This window comes from Cystoisospora suis (assembly GCF_002600585.1).
Source record: "Cystoisospora suis strain Wien I chromosome Unknown contig_18, whole genome shotgun sequence".
Lineage (NCBI taxonomy): Eukaryota > Apicomplexa > Conoidasida > Eucoccidiorida > Sarcocystidae > Cystoisospora > Cystoisospora suis.
Window position 1 is genome coordinate 62,841 of NW_027152820.1, and position 13,933 is coordinate 76,773.

The 13,933-nt window shown below is 46.4% G+C and overlaps 2 protein-coding genes across 2 annotated transcripts; one reads left to right on the forward strand and one right to left on the reverse strand.

The window, feature by feature from the left end:
- Positions 1-1,133: 1,133 nt before the first annotated feature.
- Positions 1,134-9,153, forward strand: CSUI_000033 (acyl- middle domain-containing protein). The gene is made up of 8 exons (XM_068060268.1): positions 1,134-1,776; positions 2,402-2,668; positions 3,109-3,389; positions 4,378-4,567; positions 5,523-5,717; positions 6,679-6,890; positions 7,370-7,768; positions 8,567-9,153. Exons 1-8 carry the CDS (start codon positions 1,381-1,383, stop codon positions 8,736-8,738), a joined length of 2,112 nt encoding a protein of 703 aa, XP_067927761.1. The 5' UTR covers positions 1,134-1,380; the 3' UTR covers positions 8,739-9,153.
- Positions 9,154-9,187: 34 nt separating this feature from the next.
- CSUI_000034 (sag-related sequence srs53c) lies at positions 9,188-13,933 on the reverse strand. Its single transcript, XM_068060269.1, has 3 exons — positions 13,072-13,933; positions 10,134-12,881; positions 9,188-9,925 (listed from the first exon to the last, which is right to left on the reverse strand). The coding sequence occupies exons 2-3, from the start codon at positions 10,708-10,710 to the stop codon at positions 9,486-9,488; spliced, it is 1,017 nt and encodes a 338-aa protein (XP_067927762.1). The 5' UTR covers positions 10,711-12,881; positions 13,072-13,933; the 3' UTR covers positions 9,188-9,485.

Here is a 13,933-nt window from a genome sequence, read left to right on the forward strand (position 1 = left end):
TCTTTGCCGAGACTTGCTGCCTCTGCACACAATAGAGGCCGAAGTTTCTCGTGCTGTTTCAGAGCTCTTTATGCAGAGTAGGTACTGTGGACTTGCGATGGCTGCTGAGCATGAAAGGATACTGGAGTAGCCGGTCCGCGCCAGAGAAGTGTAGGGCAGCTCTCGCTGTGCAGCAGATCGCTCTGCTGAACGCCTGAGACTGAGCCGAGACCACACTGGCAGGTGCGGCAGAAGAAAAAGAAGAGTAGTACGGCCCTCAGCAGGACGATGGGTCAGCTGTACCACTCACTTACCTTCAGTCGCTCCAGGCTTCTTAACTGTCTTGGGTCTGAGGCCTGGAGGAGCCGCTTGGCAGGCTGGGTATCACCCCCACGGAGAAAGCAGGCTTGCTCCGAGTCCACGTTTCAACCAAAACACCGGCTGCGGTGAACCGTGCCTCACGCCACTGAGAGGACAAAGCTACAAGCTTCGTAGTCTTTTGTTCATTCACTTGAGGACGCCCTGCCCGGATTGCGCTTGCAGCAGCAAATTCTTCATTGGTGCCGCGCCTGCGAGTTAGGGCTAAAGCACTGTTTCCGGACAGGCCTTATCTTATAGAAGACGGCTCTTCCGATTTCCGTCTGCCTGGCCAGCAGGAGGGGTGGTTGCATTTATTTCAGTATCAGCAGCGCTCTCGGGGAAGGCCTGCCCGGTGTCCCAGATCTCACATGCACAGCTCGCGAAGGAGATTTCTGCGACGTGGCGCGTCGGTTCGGACGTGACAGCACTTTTGACTTCCGTGGTTATCCTTCGAGCTGTCTTACGATACGTCTCGTGCGTGATTCCTCCTGCGCAAATGTGCACAGAGGTAACTGCAGAACGGGGCTTTTGGGGCATTCCGTTCATGTTCAGATTGGGCCCCCTCGCGGTCACGGTCACGGGCAAAGAAAATGATCCTGGCGTTTTGTGTCAGTGAACGTTTTTCTCAGCGAAACAGGAAGCTTTCCTTCAATTAGCTTGATGTCCATTGGTTGACTCTCGCGAATCGGGTCGGTCCCGCTACCGTTGTTCCGAGGCGATGGGTGTTCCAAGATCCTCCTCCCATGGGTCTCGTTTCTTTCCCGTGTATCAGGGGAGGTTTTCAACCGCTTCTACTACATGAGATTGCGCTCGGCTTTTTTAGGAAGAGCAATTCTGTAAAGTTGTAGTAGGACAAAGTTACGCATGTTTTTTGTTCCTTGGCTCCTTGAGGGCTGGGGTTTGATTTACGTTTATAGCAACCTTGTGATCTGAGGTGTTAAGAGGGCTGAGTCACTTTCGTGGATTTCCCTGTGTTTACAGGGAGTATTGATGGATTAACGTTTTCTAATTTCTCTTTTTTCCTTCCTGATCGTTGTCGAGATGAACGGAGGTGGAGCGACTACGGAACTAGAAGGGTGCGTTGTGCACCCTGATCTCCTAAGTGAGAGAAAGAAGTGTTCTTTCAAAGTTGCGGATTTCACACGTGAATTGTATGGCCCGCTTCACTTCGATATTCTAACCAAACTGAGAGCGGCTTTGTCTCGTAATCCCGCGTTCGATCTTCGGTATCTCTGGGGAGCTGATGGAACTACAAAACAGTATGTGCGAGCCTGTTGGCTTGCTGAGGAGGTTGTCAAGGTGATCAGGGACCTGAAGGTCATGGATATCGAGGAAGCCATCGGGCCTCTTCAGATACTTGCTGGAGAAGATATGTTTGTTATGCTCCATCTTACTATGTTTCTGCCTACGTTGAAAAACATGTGTGACGACGAACAGGTATGAAGAAAGGAGGGAAAAGACAGGCACGAAGGATTCTTTTCTTCAACCACAGTATCAGTACCGAACAAATTAACTTCTCCGAGCTCTCTCGACGGTTCTAGAAGAGCCAAGCCCAGTCACCTGTCCTCGGAAACGATGTGCTTGTGTGGTTTCTCCGCCTTTAGACGACTGCCAACGGCTACAGAAATCTATGGCACCACCCAGGGATTTGCCTTATCTGGCTTGCTTTTGTTCGTGTGTCTGCTTTGTCTGTATAGGCAACACTTCGTGAACAACGTTCGTGCAGTGTTCAGTGTATAGATAGAGTTGTGAAGATCTGGTTTAGGCGTCTAACCTAGAAGACCCTCTTCTTTTAAGATGGAACTGTTCTTTTAGTAAGTTGAATTCACAGAAGAGGTAGTTTGAGAAAGGTGAACAGGGTAGGGAGATCCTTATGTTTGTTTCTTTATGATTGTCGGTACGACATCAACTTCAAAAACCATTCCGTTCTCTCTAAGACCTGCCAGTCTGCTATTCGAACACTAGAGAGGTACTACCTCACCAGGAAGCGACGTATCGTAAAGTACATCGTCATCGAGCGGTAGACTGCACAGTTTCCAAGATGTTTCCTTTCTTTCTACAGGCACAGTATTGGGTTCCCTTAGCAAAGAATTTCCGAATCATCGGGACGTACTGTCAAACCGAGTTAGCACATGGGTCGAATGTCGCCGGTTTGGAGACGACAGCTGATTTCGATGAATCGACGGATGAATGGGTCATCAATACTCCTTCTCTTCAAGCAACCAAATGGTGGCCTGGAGGTTTAGCTAAGTCAAGCACACATTGTGTTTGTATGGCTAGACTACGGATTCGTGGACAAGATTATGGCGTCCATCCTTTTATTGTTCAGGTAAGAGATTCTCACGAACCTCTTGTCTGTCTCCAAGCTATCTATCTTTAAACTCTCTATCTTTCAACTCTCTTGAGTCTATCGATCTCTCTATCTATTCGTCGGCCCATTCATCGGACACAAGAAACTCTCCTTGTCTTACTGCAACATGTCAGGAAGAGCCGTAAGAGATTCTCCTCAGTCTCTCAAAAACCTCTCCGGAGATTTTTGCTCCTTTCTTATTTCACACACTCCCTACCTGAAGAAGATACCGCCGTTCTTCATCATTTTCCTCAGCGGAAAACAAGCTATCTTCAACTCCCGGTTTTTCCTCCTCTTGGTATTCTCGTCCTTTTCCGAAAACTGCAGGCCCTTCTTTTCCTTCCTCTTCTTTCTCCTCTTTCACTTCCCTTTTCTCAGCTTTTTCTTTGTTTTCTTTTGTGCTCTCTTCTCCCTTTCAGGTTCGAGATTTAAACACCCATGAAAGTTTACCGGGCGTGACACTGTTCCACATAGGAAGAAAGCTAGGCTATAATAGTATGGATAATGGAGGAGCTCAATTCCGTGATGTTCGGATTCCACGTCGGCATCTCTTAATGAAGTTTTGTCATGTAGATAGAAAAGGAAACTACCGACAGCTCGGCAATAAAAAGATGCTCTACGGAACGATGACGTTCACACGCAAACAGATTATAATGGCTGCTGGGCCTCAGCTTGCTAAGAGTGTTGTTATAGCTATACGGTAAGGATACGAGAGGGTACTCAGGGGCTTTGAGAGATTTCTTGGTGAAGATACCAGCGGGTATAGAAACAGCCCACTTCTTCTGTAATCCGATTAACAGTCTCATGTTGTTATCTATCCCTAATCTACCTGTCTGTGTACCTTCGTACTTCTCTGTCGTTTTATCGACGTATCTTTCCGGATGCGTAGATCTGGCTGCTTCATGTTAGCCTGGTTTCTTGGTGGGTAGGGACGTTCCTTTGATAGGGAAACAGAATCTCTCAGATCACCGAAGTCGTGGTTCTATTCAGTCGGACGGGACAGAGACAAAGCCGATATGAGGGAGATGTCTTACCACCTCTTTCCTTGATCCGCCCTTTCGACAATAGGAGAAGAAAACTTCTGTGTCTCTGGCCCATCAAGACTGGAGAGAAAGATAGAAGAAAAGAAGATAGAAGCTCGTGGACGTTTCCAGCTGAGGTGTGTTCCATCTTCTTCGTTTTCTTCTTTTTTGCTTGTCAGTGTCTTGTGTGTAGAAAGTCATCGTCAGTCTTCCTCAAGAGCAGGTTGGGTGGGCATGACTTGTCTGCTTCGCTGCATCTGTCTCGTGCTCCATGTGTCTCTTTCTTTTAATCTTTCCCTGTCTCTCTTCGTCTGCCTCTGTGTGTCTTCTACGTTGTGTCTTTTCTTTCCGTAGAGGATAGATGTTGTGAATCTTCAAGGTAGCCTAGATATCCTCTCCCCTCACCTCTTGATTGATGGCCCGTGGTCGTCTCTCTAGCCTTTCTTTCTCTTGCTTGTTTCACCTTTTTCTCGTCGCACCTCCATATCCGCACATCATACAAGAGCACCCATCATAACAGAGGATCTCTGTGAACTAAAGATAGCTCTGTATCAAAATAAAGGCCTATTTTTACTGTCATTCTTCTTGGTATAAGAAGAGAAGGAAAGACTAAGAGAAATAAACCACTCTTCGTCATCTCTTTCTAACTGTCTTTACTTTCTTCAGATATAGCGCCGTGAGACGACAGTTTGCTATGAACTTGAAGAAGCCTGAAGACATGATGACAGAGAAGGGTGAAGAAGTTCAAGTCCTCGATTACAGTACACAGCAGTTCACACTCTTTCCTATCCTTGCCGCCTCGATTGCTTATACTGTCAGTGGGATATGGATGGATGGCTTCTATGCAGACTTCATGGTAAGCAAAGAGCATCTATCTCTTCAAAAGAGACTTTTCTAATTCTTCTTCTTCTCGTTCTCTCGTTCTCCTTCTCTTCCTTTCCCTCCTGTTCTTGTCGTTCTCCTTAACATAGGAGTCAGGATTTGCTTACTTCTCGTGTCGCGATATACAGAAATTCTCCTAGTGTCTGAACGCCTAGTGATGCCTACAACGGAAAGACATTCTACACGTCCTAGTATCTGTATGAATAATACTACGACAACGACGATGGCTCTACATGTATGAGAGCTATCACCGTTGTTTTTACTCCTGTTAACTACACTAGTTTATGTCTCTTTTGCTATTCTTTCACTACTTCTACTCGTCCTCTTCTTTTCACTGTCCCTAGTCCTGTCACGTTAGTAGCGGCTTCATCGTACCTCCCCGCGCCCGTCACCTCCGTTCTCTACTACTACTACTTCTACGATGACTACTCCTCCGTACTTTGTAATAGGAATGGTAACACTTGCAGTTGTCCTAGTATGAGTAGTAAGACTCGTCCTTGTATTGCTATTCCCTTACTAGTAGATCATACATCATATCCCTAGTCCTCTTCTTTCTCTTCTTCTTTTCCGTGTGTATTTGCTGTTATATCTCGCCGTAACTTTTCCTTTCTTCCTCTCTATCACATCGTAACAAGGAGGAGGGTTTCTCTATGAGAGATGATCTCCACCATCCTGAGTCTATACTGGTAAGGAAAGCTTTGAGTGATGTGATAAGACTATTTCTTCATCCAGTCTTGTTCGTTCTATACACCGTCATCTCTCTCTTAACACATATAGGATTCGCTCTTACATTGCCATTCTCTTTGTTTCATCTTCTTGTTCTTCTTCATCTTCTCCTGCACGTTCTCTTGTTTTGTCTTCTTCTTCATCCTCATCTTCTTCTTATTCTTCTTCTTCTTCCTCTTGGTTTTCTTTTTGTGTTTTTTCAGAGGGAAGCAGAAAAAGGCAACTTTTCTAAGCTGGAGGAGATCCATTCAGTCACGAGTTGTTTGAAAGCGACGATTTCTCTTGCAGTTGCCGATGGGATGGAGAAGTGCAGAAAAGCGTGTGGAGGCCATGGGTATCTTCTTGCTGCAGGCATTCCTCTACAATTCGCCAACTTTGTCCCTGTTGCTACCTATGAGGTCCGTCATCTGTTTCATCCTCGTTTTCCTCCTCTTTTCTCGTTTCTCTTTCTCTCTCTCTTCTCTCGTTAGTGGACTTAACCAGGTATGAATAACGAGAGTGGATCTAGCTCTTTCACTTCCTTAGTGTTTTATCAGCATTGAACTATACAGCGAAGGTGGAGGAGAGGAGAGAGGAAGAGAGACTAAGGGAAGGTAACTTGTTCTCTCTCTATATATAGACATAGTAGATGCATGTTTTTCTTTCGCAGATATATAGCTATGTTGTACATGTGTATGTGTCTATAGAGACAGGTGTAGATGTATCTCGTGTTTGGTGGATACACTGGCTACGTCACAGTTTGTTGTCGAGTGAACTAAGGTGTTCATGATATAGAGATCTTGAGTCCCCGTGCATGTCTTAGAGAGAAAGAGAGAGAAAGTGGAGATATCACAGTGAAATGCATTGAAAGAGATGGCTTAGAACTTTCACTCTAGTCGATTCATTGAAACCTCCGTAGGGAGGAGTACAGAGAGAATTTCCCTCCTTTGTCGTTCTTCTACCATCTCGTTTCTCGGGACTCATATGCCTCTCCCTACAGGTGCTTGCATATATCCATATTCTCTTCGTACACGTATATAGATTTATATACACATATAACTGCATGTATAGCTTACCATCTATATATATATATAGATAGATACGTAGTTGCATCTATATATATAGGTGTAGTTCCGTATCTCTCTATCCACGTGTATATTTCTCTCTATTCCTCTGTATATATGCCCTTGCCTATGTGCAAGGGTGTACATTTCCGTGGCTTTCCATATATATAGGAACATGTGTATGTGCATGTATACGGTCGCGTCTCTTTTTGCATATCCACATATACCGAGAGAGAGAAAGAAAAAGAGACATTTGTATACGAGAGAGAGACTGGAGTTCTGTGTATGTGTTTCTTTTCGCCTAATACAACGACAGGGTGATCGAGTCGTTCTATCAGTGCAGACAGCTCGAGTTTTACTGAAGGTGGTTCAGAGAAAGATGATGAATAAACGACAGAAGTATTCTCTTGAAGGAAGTACACTGGAATATATCCATGAGTTCGATCCTTTTCAAGAAAGAAAACCTCCGTCTCTTGGAGATGAGAAGTGGAGTGATGCTGAGTGGATTCTTCACGCTTTCAGACAAAGGTAAGAGAAAAGACGAAGACGATGGAAAAAATGAGATAGTAGACAAGAAGAGAGAAGAGAAAGATAGAAGGGTGTCTAGGCAAAAGATTGAGAAGATAAGGAGGAAAAGGAGAGAGAGTGGCTCTATTCTAACAGTGGTAGTATTTCATTTTGTCGTAGTTCTCTCTGACTCGTGTGTGTAGGCATATGAAGAAGCAAGAGAAAAGAGAGAAGGAGGTGTTTAGAGTGAAAGAAAGAAAGTTAACGAGAGAAAGGAAGAAAGAGAAGGTGATGAAGCTAGGGATATGCAGTATGGGCGGGCTCATTGTTTTTGCTGTCTTAGCCTTCGAAATGACTTGGTAGTATGCAGACTTTCGACTTCTCATTATCACAATCTAAAGATTGTGTGTGTTATAAGAAGAAAAGCCTTTTCTCTCCTTCTTCATCCTTTTTCTTTTCTCTTCTTTTCTTTTGTCATGTGGTGTGTATGAAACCTCTAGGTCGTGTACTCTGGCTTACAAGGCAGCGCAAGAATATACAGAGATTTTAGGTGAAGGAAAGACGATGATGGAGGCCCTAGATGAAGTTAAGATTGAATTTGCTCGTCTGAGTACAGCTCATTCCCATGTGATTGTTCTTCAAGTGTTTTTAGATGCGGCACGAGGTGTACGTACACCCGAAGTTCGGAGTGTGTGGGAAGATCTCTGGTATTGTTTAGCTTTATCGTGGATGGATGAATTCTTTAGTGAATTTCTGATAGGAAAGTCTCTTTCGTCTGATCATCATGAAAGTCTAATGAAAGCTCTCAAATCGATACTCAGAAAGATACGACCGAACGCTGTAGCGATTGTCGATGCATTCTGGATACCTGATCAACTCCTCAATTCCGCACTAGGCAGGTATGTTCTCTTTCTATCTCTTGTCTCTTTCCTTGTCTTTCAGTTTCTCCTGTTTTCTCTTTCTAACTTTTCTTCCACATTCTCCCTTTCTTTCTTTCGTAAACTTCTCCTTCACTTCCCTTTTTTCTTTCTTGGTGTGGCTTCGTGGAAGGGTAGTGGAGAAAAGAAGGGAAGTAAAACTTTCATTTCCGGAGTAAAGCATACGGTAGTACGCCTAGCATTTTGTCAGACGCTTGGCGTCGGAGAGATGGATCCATATAGTTACCAGCTCCAAGGGTCATCATCCTCATCGTAGTAGTAGCAGTCATGTTAACATACCTATCAGTATTCATACGAATATGCTACTGTCTTTACTAGGCGTATGTCTACTAGTAGTCATAGCAGTACTCGTAGTAGTAGCACTCATAGCAGGGGTATTAGGCCTGTTGACTGCTAGTCTTGCAGGAGTAGTCTGTTGGTATACTTGCATGGTTGAAGGAAAGGTTAGAACATACATCGATATTTTCATAGTAGTAATCGTAATCAGTGTTGTGTAAATGCATAGGAGATGACAGACAGTAGAAAGGGGCTGAATGCTATCAATGGAGTTTCAATCAAGATTTACAATTCATTTTTTCCTCACACTTATCCTGTGTCTTCATCCTCCCGATGACGGCTCTAAAATCGATTTATAGATACACTCTCAGCCTCGTATCGAGATATATACGTAGCTCTGCCCCTTCATACATATTTGTTTGCCTAAAGTTTGATGCATTCTTCTTTCTATCCTTGATGGTCGTTCTTCTCTTTTTGTTACAGATACGATGGAAGAGTGTATGAAGCTCTAGTAAATTCAACTAAGATGGAGGAGCTCAATAGAACCGATGTACCGCCTGGGTATCAAGAATACATTCAATATATTCTCCATCCAGAAAGAAGAAATAGTCGTGACACCGTTCAAAAAGAAGGCTATACTGTCTCTAAGCTCTAACGAAAGAGAGAGAAGCAGAAGAAAGAAAGAGAATTTTTCCCGTGAAGTTTCCTTTTGATTTTGAAAGGTTTCGGTGAGGATCTCTTGGGTTTTTTGTGCTCCTCACCGGCATCTCTATGCATGCATCCTTTCTTTCTTCCTCGATTTACCTCTTTTTCTCTCTCCAACAGACGAAGTGATTTATCGCGGGGGGGTAAGGAGAGGAGGAAAGAACAGAATGGATTCTCGAGTCATTTGCTTCTTCTTTCTCGTCTTGCCTCTAGTCCGCGGATAATGCGGGTCTCTCCATCTGTCAGGTATCTATCGGTCTGCCTTTCTTTCTCGCTGTCCTTCGTCTGTCTATGTACCTATCATTAGTCTATCTCTCACGAGTTTGATACTACTTTTTGTATCCGTGAGAAGCAACCAAAACGGTATAAAAAAGAAAATAGATTCTTCTGCGCCGCGTACGGAAGTGGACTGCAGTTGGGTCAGTTAGCCGTTCAATCCGTTCTCACTGTCAAGGACCACTGACACCACCACCATCACCTGGTAGTTTGTCCCATGAGAGAGAGAGGTAGTAGAGATTACACAGCGTAAGGTCATTCTCACAATGAAGCTCCTCCTCCCCGCCCTGCCTCGTAGCAGTCGCAGCAGCAACTGCAAGAGGCTTTTCCTTCGTAATCATCCTTCTAGCGTGTCAGTCCAAAAACAAGTCAGGACGAGGCTTTCTCTATTTCGTATCAAGGCAGGCTATCTATCCGTCATTCAGTTGAAAGTCCCGACAGTAAGAACCATGGCGATGAGGACACTCATCGCTCCAGAGGTCATGAGGATAGATCGAGCCGAGCTCGTCGTCGTCACCGTCGAGGTAGTGGATGCTGCTGCCTCTACGGCAACTATAACAGAACAAGTCCTCGTTGTCTTCTTGCTATTTTCTTCTACCTCCGGGACGTTGGCATAACTGCAAGTGTAGCATAACTGCTCTGTCTGACTGGGGAGCTGGTCAACTGTAACTTTAAACTCTCCTGCCTCTCTGGTCACCCCGGTTACTTGTGCGGCAGTGGTCGTTTTCCGATTAGCGGAGCACTTCCCGTCAGTAACCTCGAAGGGTTTCAGGTCCATTGAGCCGCCGGCGCACTTGAAGTTCGCGCTTGGAGCCGTTTTTCCGATGGAGATTGTCACAACCTTGTCGATAGCGCAGTCATCTGTATAAAGAAAGAAGAATTCGCATTGACAGCAGGAACGGAAGGGTTTAGCTTGGAGTGTAAACAGGAACATCAAATTTTGTGGTGACATGTAGATCACCGAAATGATGTCAGCTAACCAACTGATTTGTCGGATCTACACCTGGAAGGTGACGTAGAGCGAGATGACCAGCTACGCTGACAGTTGGTTCGCGTGTAGAATACTTACTCGGGCCTATTGCAGAAGGCAACGCCAGAGCTACAAGACAAAATTCCGACTGGTTAGACTTGGTGCACTTGTAGTAGATGCTTTGTCCTCGCTTGTCATCAGGAATCTTTTCCAGGGTCACAGTGACTGTCTGACCCGACTTCACTGCTTTGCCTTTTACTCCAAGGACGTCAGCAATCTCCGCATTATCGTTTGTCCCGGCCGTGTCCTGGCAGCACTGAGTGGAGTGAGCAGCGCAGTCAGGAATAACGGCGTGGTTAAAGTTAGCTCCACAGGTGAACAACGCTTGCAACGTTGTCTCGCTGAACGCAACAGTCTTGTCCGGTGTTCCCTTGGCTGTGTACTGCGTGTTGCACGTGTCGGGGTCCCCTTTTCCAGAGAGCCTCCTGGGGTCCCCTTGGAGCTGATGGTCTCCACCTTCATTCAAATTCAGTCTCCTGTCAAACAGCACTGCGACATCTGCTCCGGCGGGCAACGCTTCGAAAGGCATCGCCAGTGCGGCGACGGCCGACGAGAGACAAACAAACAGGAAGTTCATTGCGAGTAACGGACTTTCTGAAGAAGAAACCACTGGCATGAGCCCCTAGGCTGCAGTCTCTGCCTGCTTGGAAACCACTCCTGCTAAGTATGCTACCGGCCTCGCTCGAAAGCCCACTGTGCCAACTTGAGAGTTTTTATCCGTGATCGAGTTCAAATGGAGGAAGGGTATTATCCTGCTTGAGGACAGAGCAGACGACGTTCTGGTCTCACCCCGTCGCGCCTCAAATGGAGCCTTCTAAGAAAGCGGTAACAGCCTCGTATAGGGCATGATCGCAGCATGTTGATGGGAGAGTTGCGGAGAAGGACACCGATAAGCTACCGGGGGAAAGAAGCGGGTGACGGTTGTCACATGCATGCGCCTGACTAGCGTAGAAGACACGGGACTCCTGCACCGTGGCTAGCTAGTTACGTCTGATGCAGCGACCTTCGATGAAGTTGATGTCAACCAAGGGTTGGAGGGTTGCTGTCGGATCCCAACTATCAGGCAGGCATCGATGTTGGAGAGAGAGAGAAGAAGAGATGAAAGAGAAGAGAACAAAGAGAAGAGCAAAGCCTTCGTCAGACAAGTGCCTAGGGTGCCCTCCAACGCTAGTACTCACATGCAGATGCGGTGACAATGGAGGGACAGAGCGAAGAAACATAGAGTGAGTTTACGAGATGAAGACGAGTGATTGGCGACGAAGAGGAACAAGCGATCAGGGGGAAGAAACAACACCTCAAAAAAAGGCTAACAACCTCATACGAGAATTCCCGGATGGGCAGACAACATAGTAGAAAAAAGTCATTTTCCAAGGAGAAATATGCTGTTTCTTTGGAAGCAGTAGTACTCGTGGTTGCCCGACTCTCAGAGAAGAGCTGGGCCGTACAGTCCAATGGAAGTCAGCGATTTCCGCCAGCCTCCTCTCAACTGCGAACTGCCTGACAACCCGGAGTGCCGACTCTTTGTTTACGTCGACGTCTCTACAGTGAAGGTGTTTCTGTAGTGTGACGGCCCAGAGAGCAGGCAGCTGTCGCAGTTCGAAGCACTGGCGAATCCTGGAGTGCCGCCAGTCGCTGATTCAGGGGGCAGCACACTATCTGGGTATATGTGTCTTCTATCTCTCTTGTCTTGCTTTAACTACCTATGCCTATCTCTCGTTTTGCTCTGTCTATACCTACCTATCCCTCGAGCTTTCCACAGTCCTTTGCAAGTTCTTTCTTCTCTCTTGTAGGATTGAGATTTAAACGCATGAAAGTCTAGCAAACGTGACGCTGTTACACGTAGGAAGAAAGCTAGGCTATAATAGTATGAATAATGTCGGAGCCAGTACCGTAATGTCCGTGTTCCACGTCGAAATCTTAATGAAGTTTTGTCACGTCAATAGAGAAGAAAACTATCTACCGCTTAGAAACAGAAAGGTGCTGTACGAAATGAGGACCTACACATTTTAACATATTATAACGGCTGCTGCGCCTCAGCTTGCTAAGTGTGTTGTTATAGCTATACGGCGAGCACGTGAAGAGGTAGCCTGAGAAGACGACAAAAGGTCGAATAAAAAAGGGACTGAAATTGAATTTGTTAGCCGGTTCGCTTTCACTGTGAAGACCGCAGACACCGCCTGCTACGTAGTGTGCTCCTCGGATACTCTTCCCCGCCGTGCCTTGTCGCATTGGGGGCCGCACTTCCGGCTTCAAGAGTCTTCCTTCTTCTTCATCACCCTTCTGCTGCGTCAGTATAAAACCAAGTCAGGAGAACGAGGTGCCTTCTTTTCAACAAGGCAGGCTATCTATCGGTCAGTCAGTTGAAAGCGCCGACGGTCAGAACCATAGCGATAACGATATTCAATGCTCCACACGCCGTGACGATAGATCGGGCTGAACTTGTTGTTGTCACCGTCGAGGTAGAGGATGCTGGTGCCTCCACCGTAACTATAACAGAACATGTCCTGTCTTCCGAGTGGTTGTCTTGTAGCGAGGGCACTTGGGCATAGGTGCACGTGTAGCATAACTGCTCCGTCTGGTTTGGGAGTTGACCAGCAGTGACCTTGAATTCTCCGCCCGCCGACGTAGACAGTTTTACAGCCGTAGTCTCCTTTTCGACAGTGGAGCACTTCCCGTTAGTGACCTCGAAGGGTGTCTGCGTCAGGTTGCCGTTGTCGCATTTGAAGCTAGCACTCGGGGCCGTCTTGTTGAGCGTTAGTGTGATGACCTTGTCGATAGCGCAGTCATCTATACGTAGAAGTTCGCACAGACACGAGGAAACCGGCGCAGCATAGTGTGAAAACAGGATAAACAGATTCATTGCTGACATGCAAATCGCACAAAGTGCTGGGACCGGTCAGTCCCCAGTCAGACCCGGAAAGTGAGGTAGACCGAGCGTGCTAGCTAAAACTGACAATCGATTTGTATCTGGACTTACACTTATCTATTGCAGCGGGCAACTCCAGAGCTACAAGACAAACATTCCCTTCGTCTTTTTTGCACTTGTAGTAGATGATTTTTCCTCGCTTGTCATCAGGAATCTTTTCCAAAGTCACAGTCACTTTCTGATTCTCCTGCACTGCTTTGCCTTTTACCCCCAGTACCGTCTGAATCTCGTCCTCCTGATTTGTCTCTTTCCCATCAACGCAGCACTTGGAGGTCGTATTTTGAGTGAATGCCGGAATAAGTCCTGTATTATATGCAGCTCCACAGGTGAACGATGCTTGCAACTTCGTCTCGCTGAACGTGGCAGTCACACTCGGCTTTTCGGCTGCAGACTTCTCGTTGCAAGGGGCGGCGTTCTGTCCAGATAGTCTCCTGGGATCCGCTTGGAGCTGCTTGGTTTCCTCCTCATTCAGATTTATTCTCCTGTCGAACAACACCCCGACGTCTGCACCTGCAGCCGGCACTTCCGAAGCGATCGCCAATGCGGCGACAGCCGATGAGAGACAAACAAAAAAAAGGTTCATTGCGGGAAAGGACTTTTAAAAAAAAAGAAGTACAAACGCGTGCCACCTCCGGTCACGGTGAGGTGTTTGCTTGCCTGGAAGAAACGGCTTCCGCTAGGTTGTTGCCTTTACTTGTCGGGGGGAGAGGAAAAAAGGATAAAGACCACTGTGATACTCCAACCTATCTAGAAAACTGCGTCCCTGTCGGAGTTCAGATGGAATGGAATCCTCCTGCCTGAGATCAAACGGACTGCTCGTTCTCGCCTCTTCATGCGACGAAATAGAAACTCCTAGAAAAGAGATAACAGCCGCACCGTAGAGCATGGCGGGACCGAATAGATGACAGTCGCT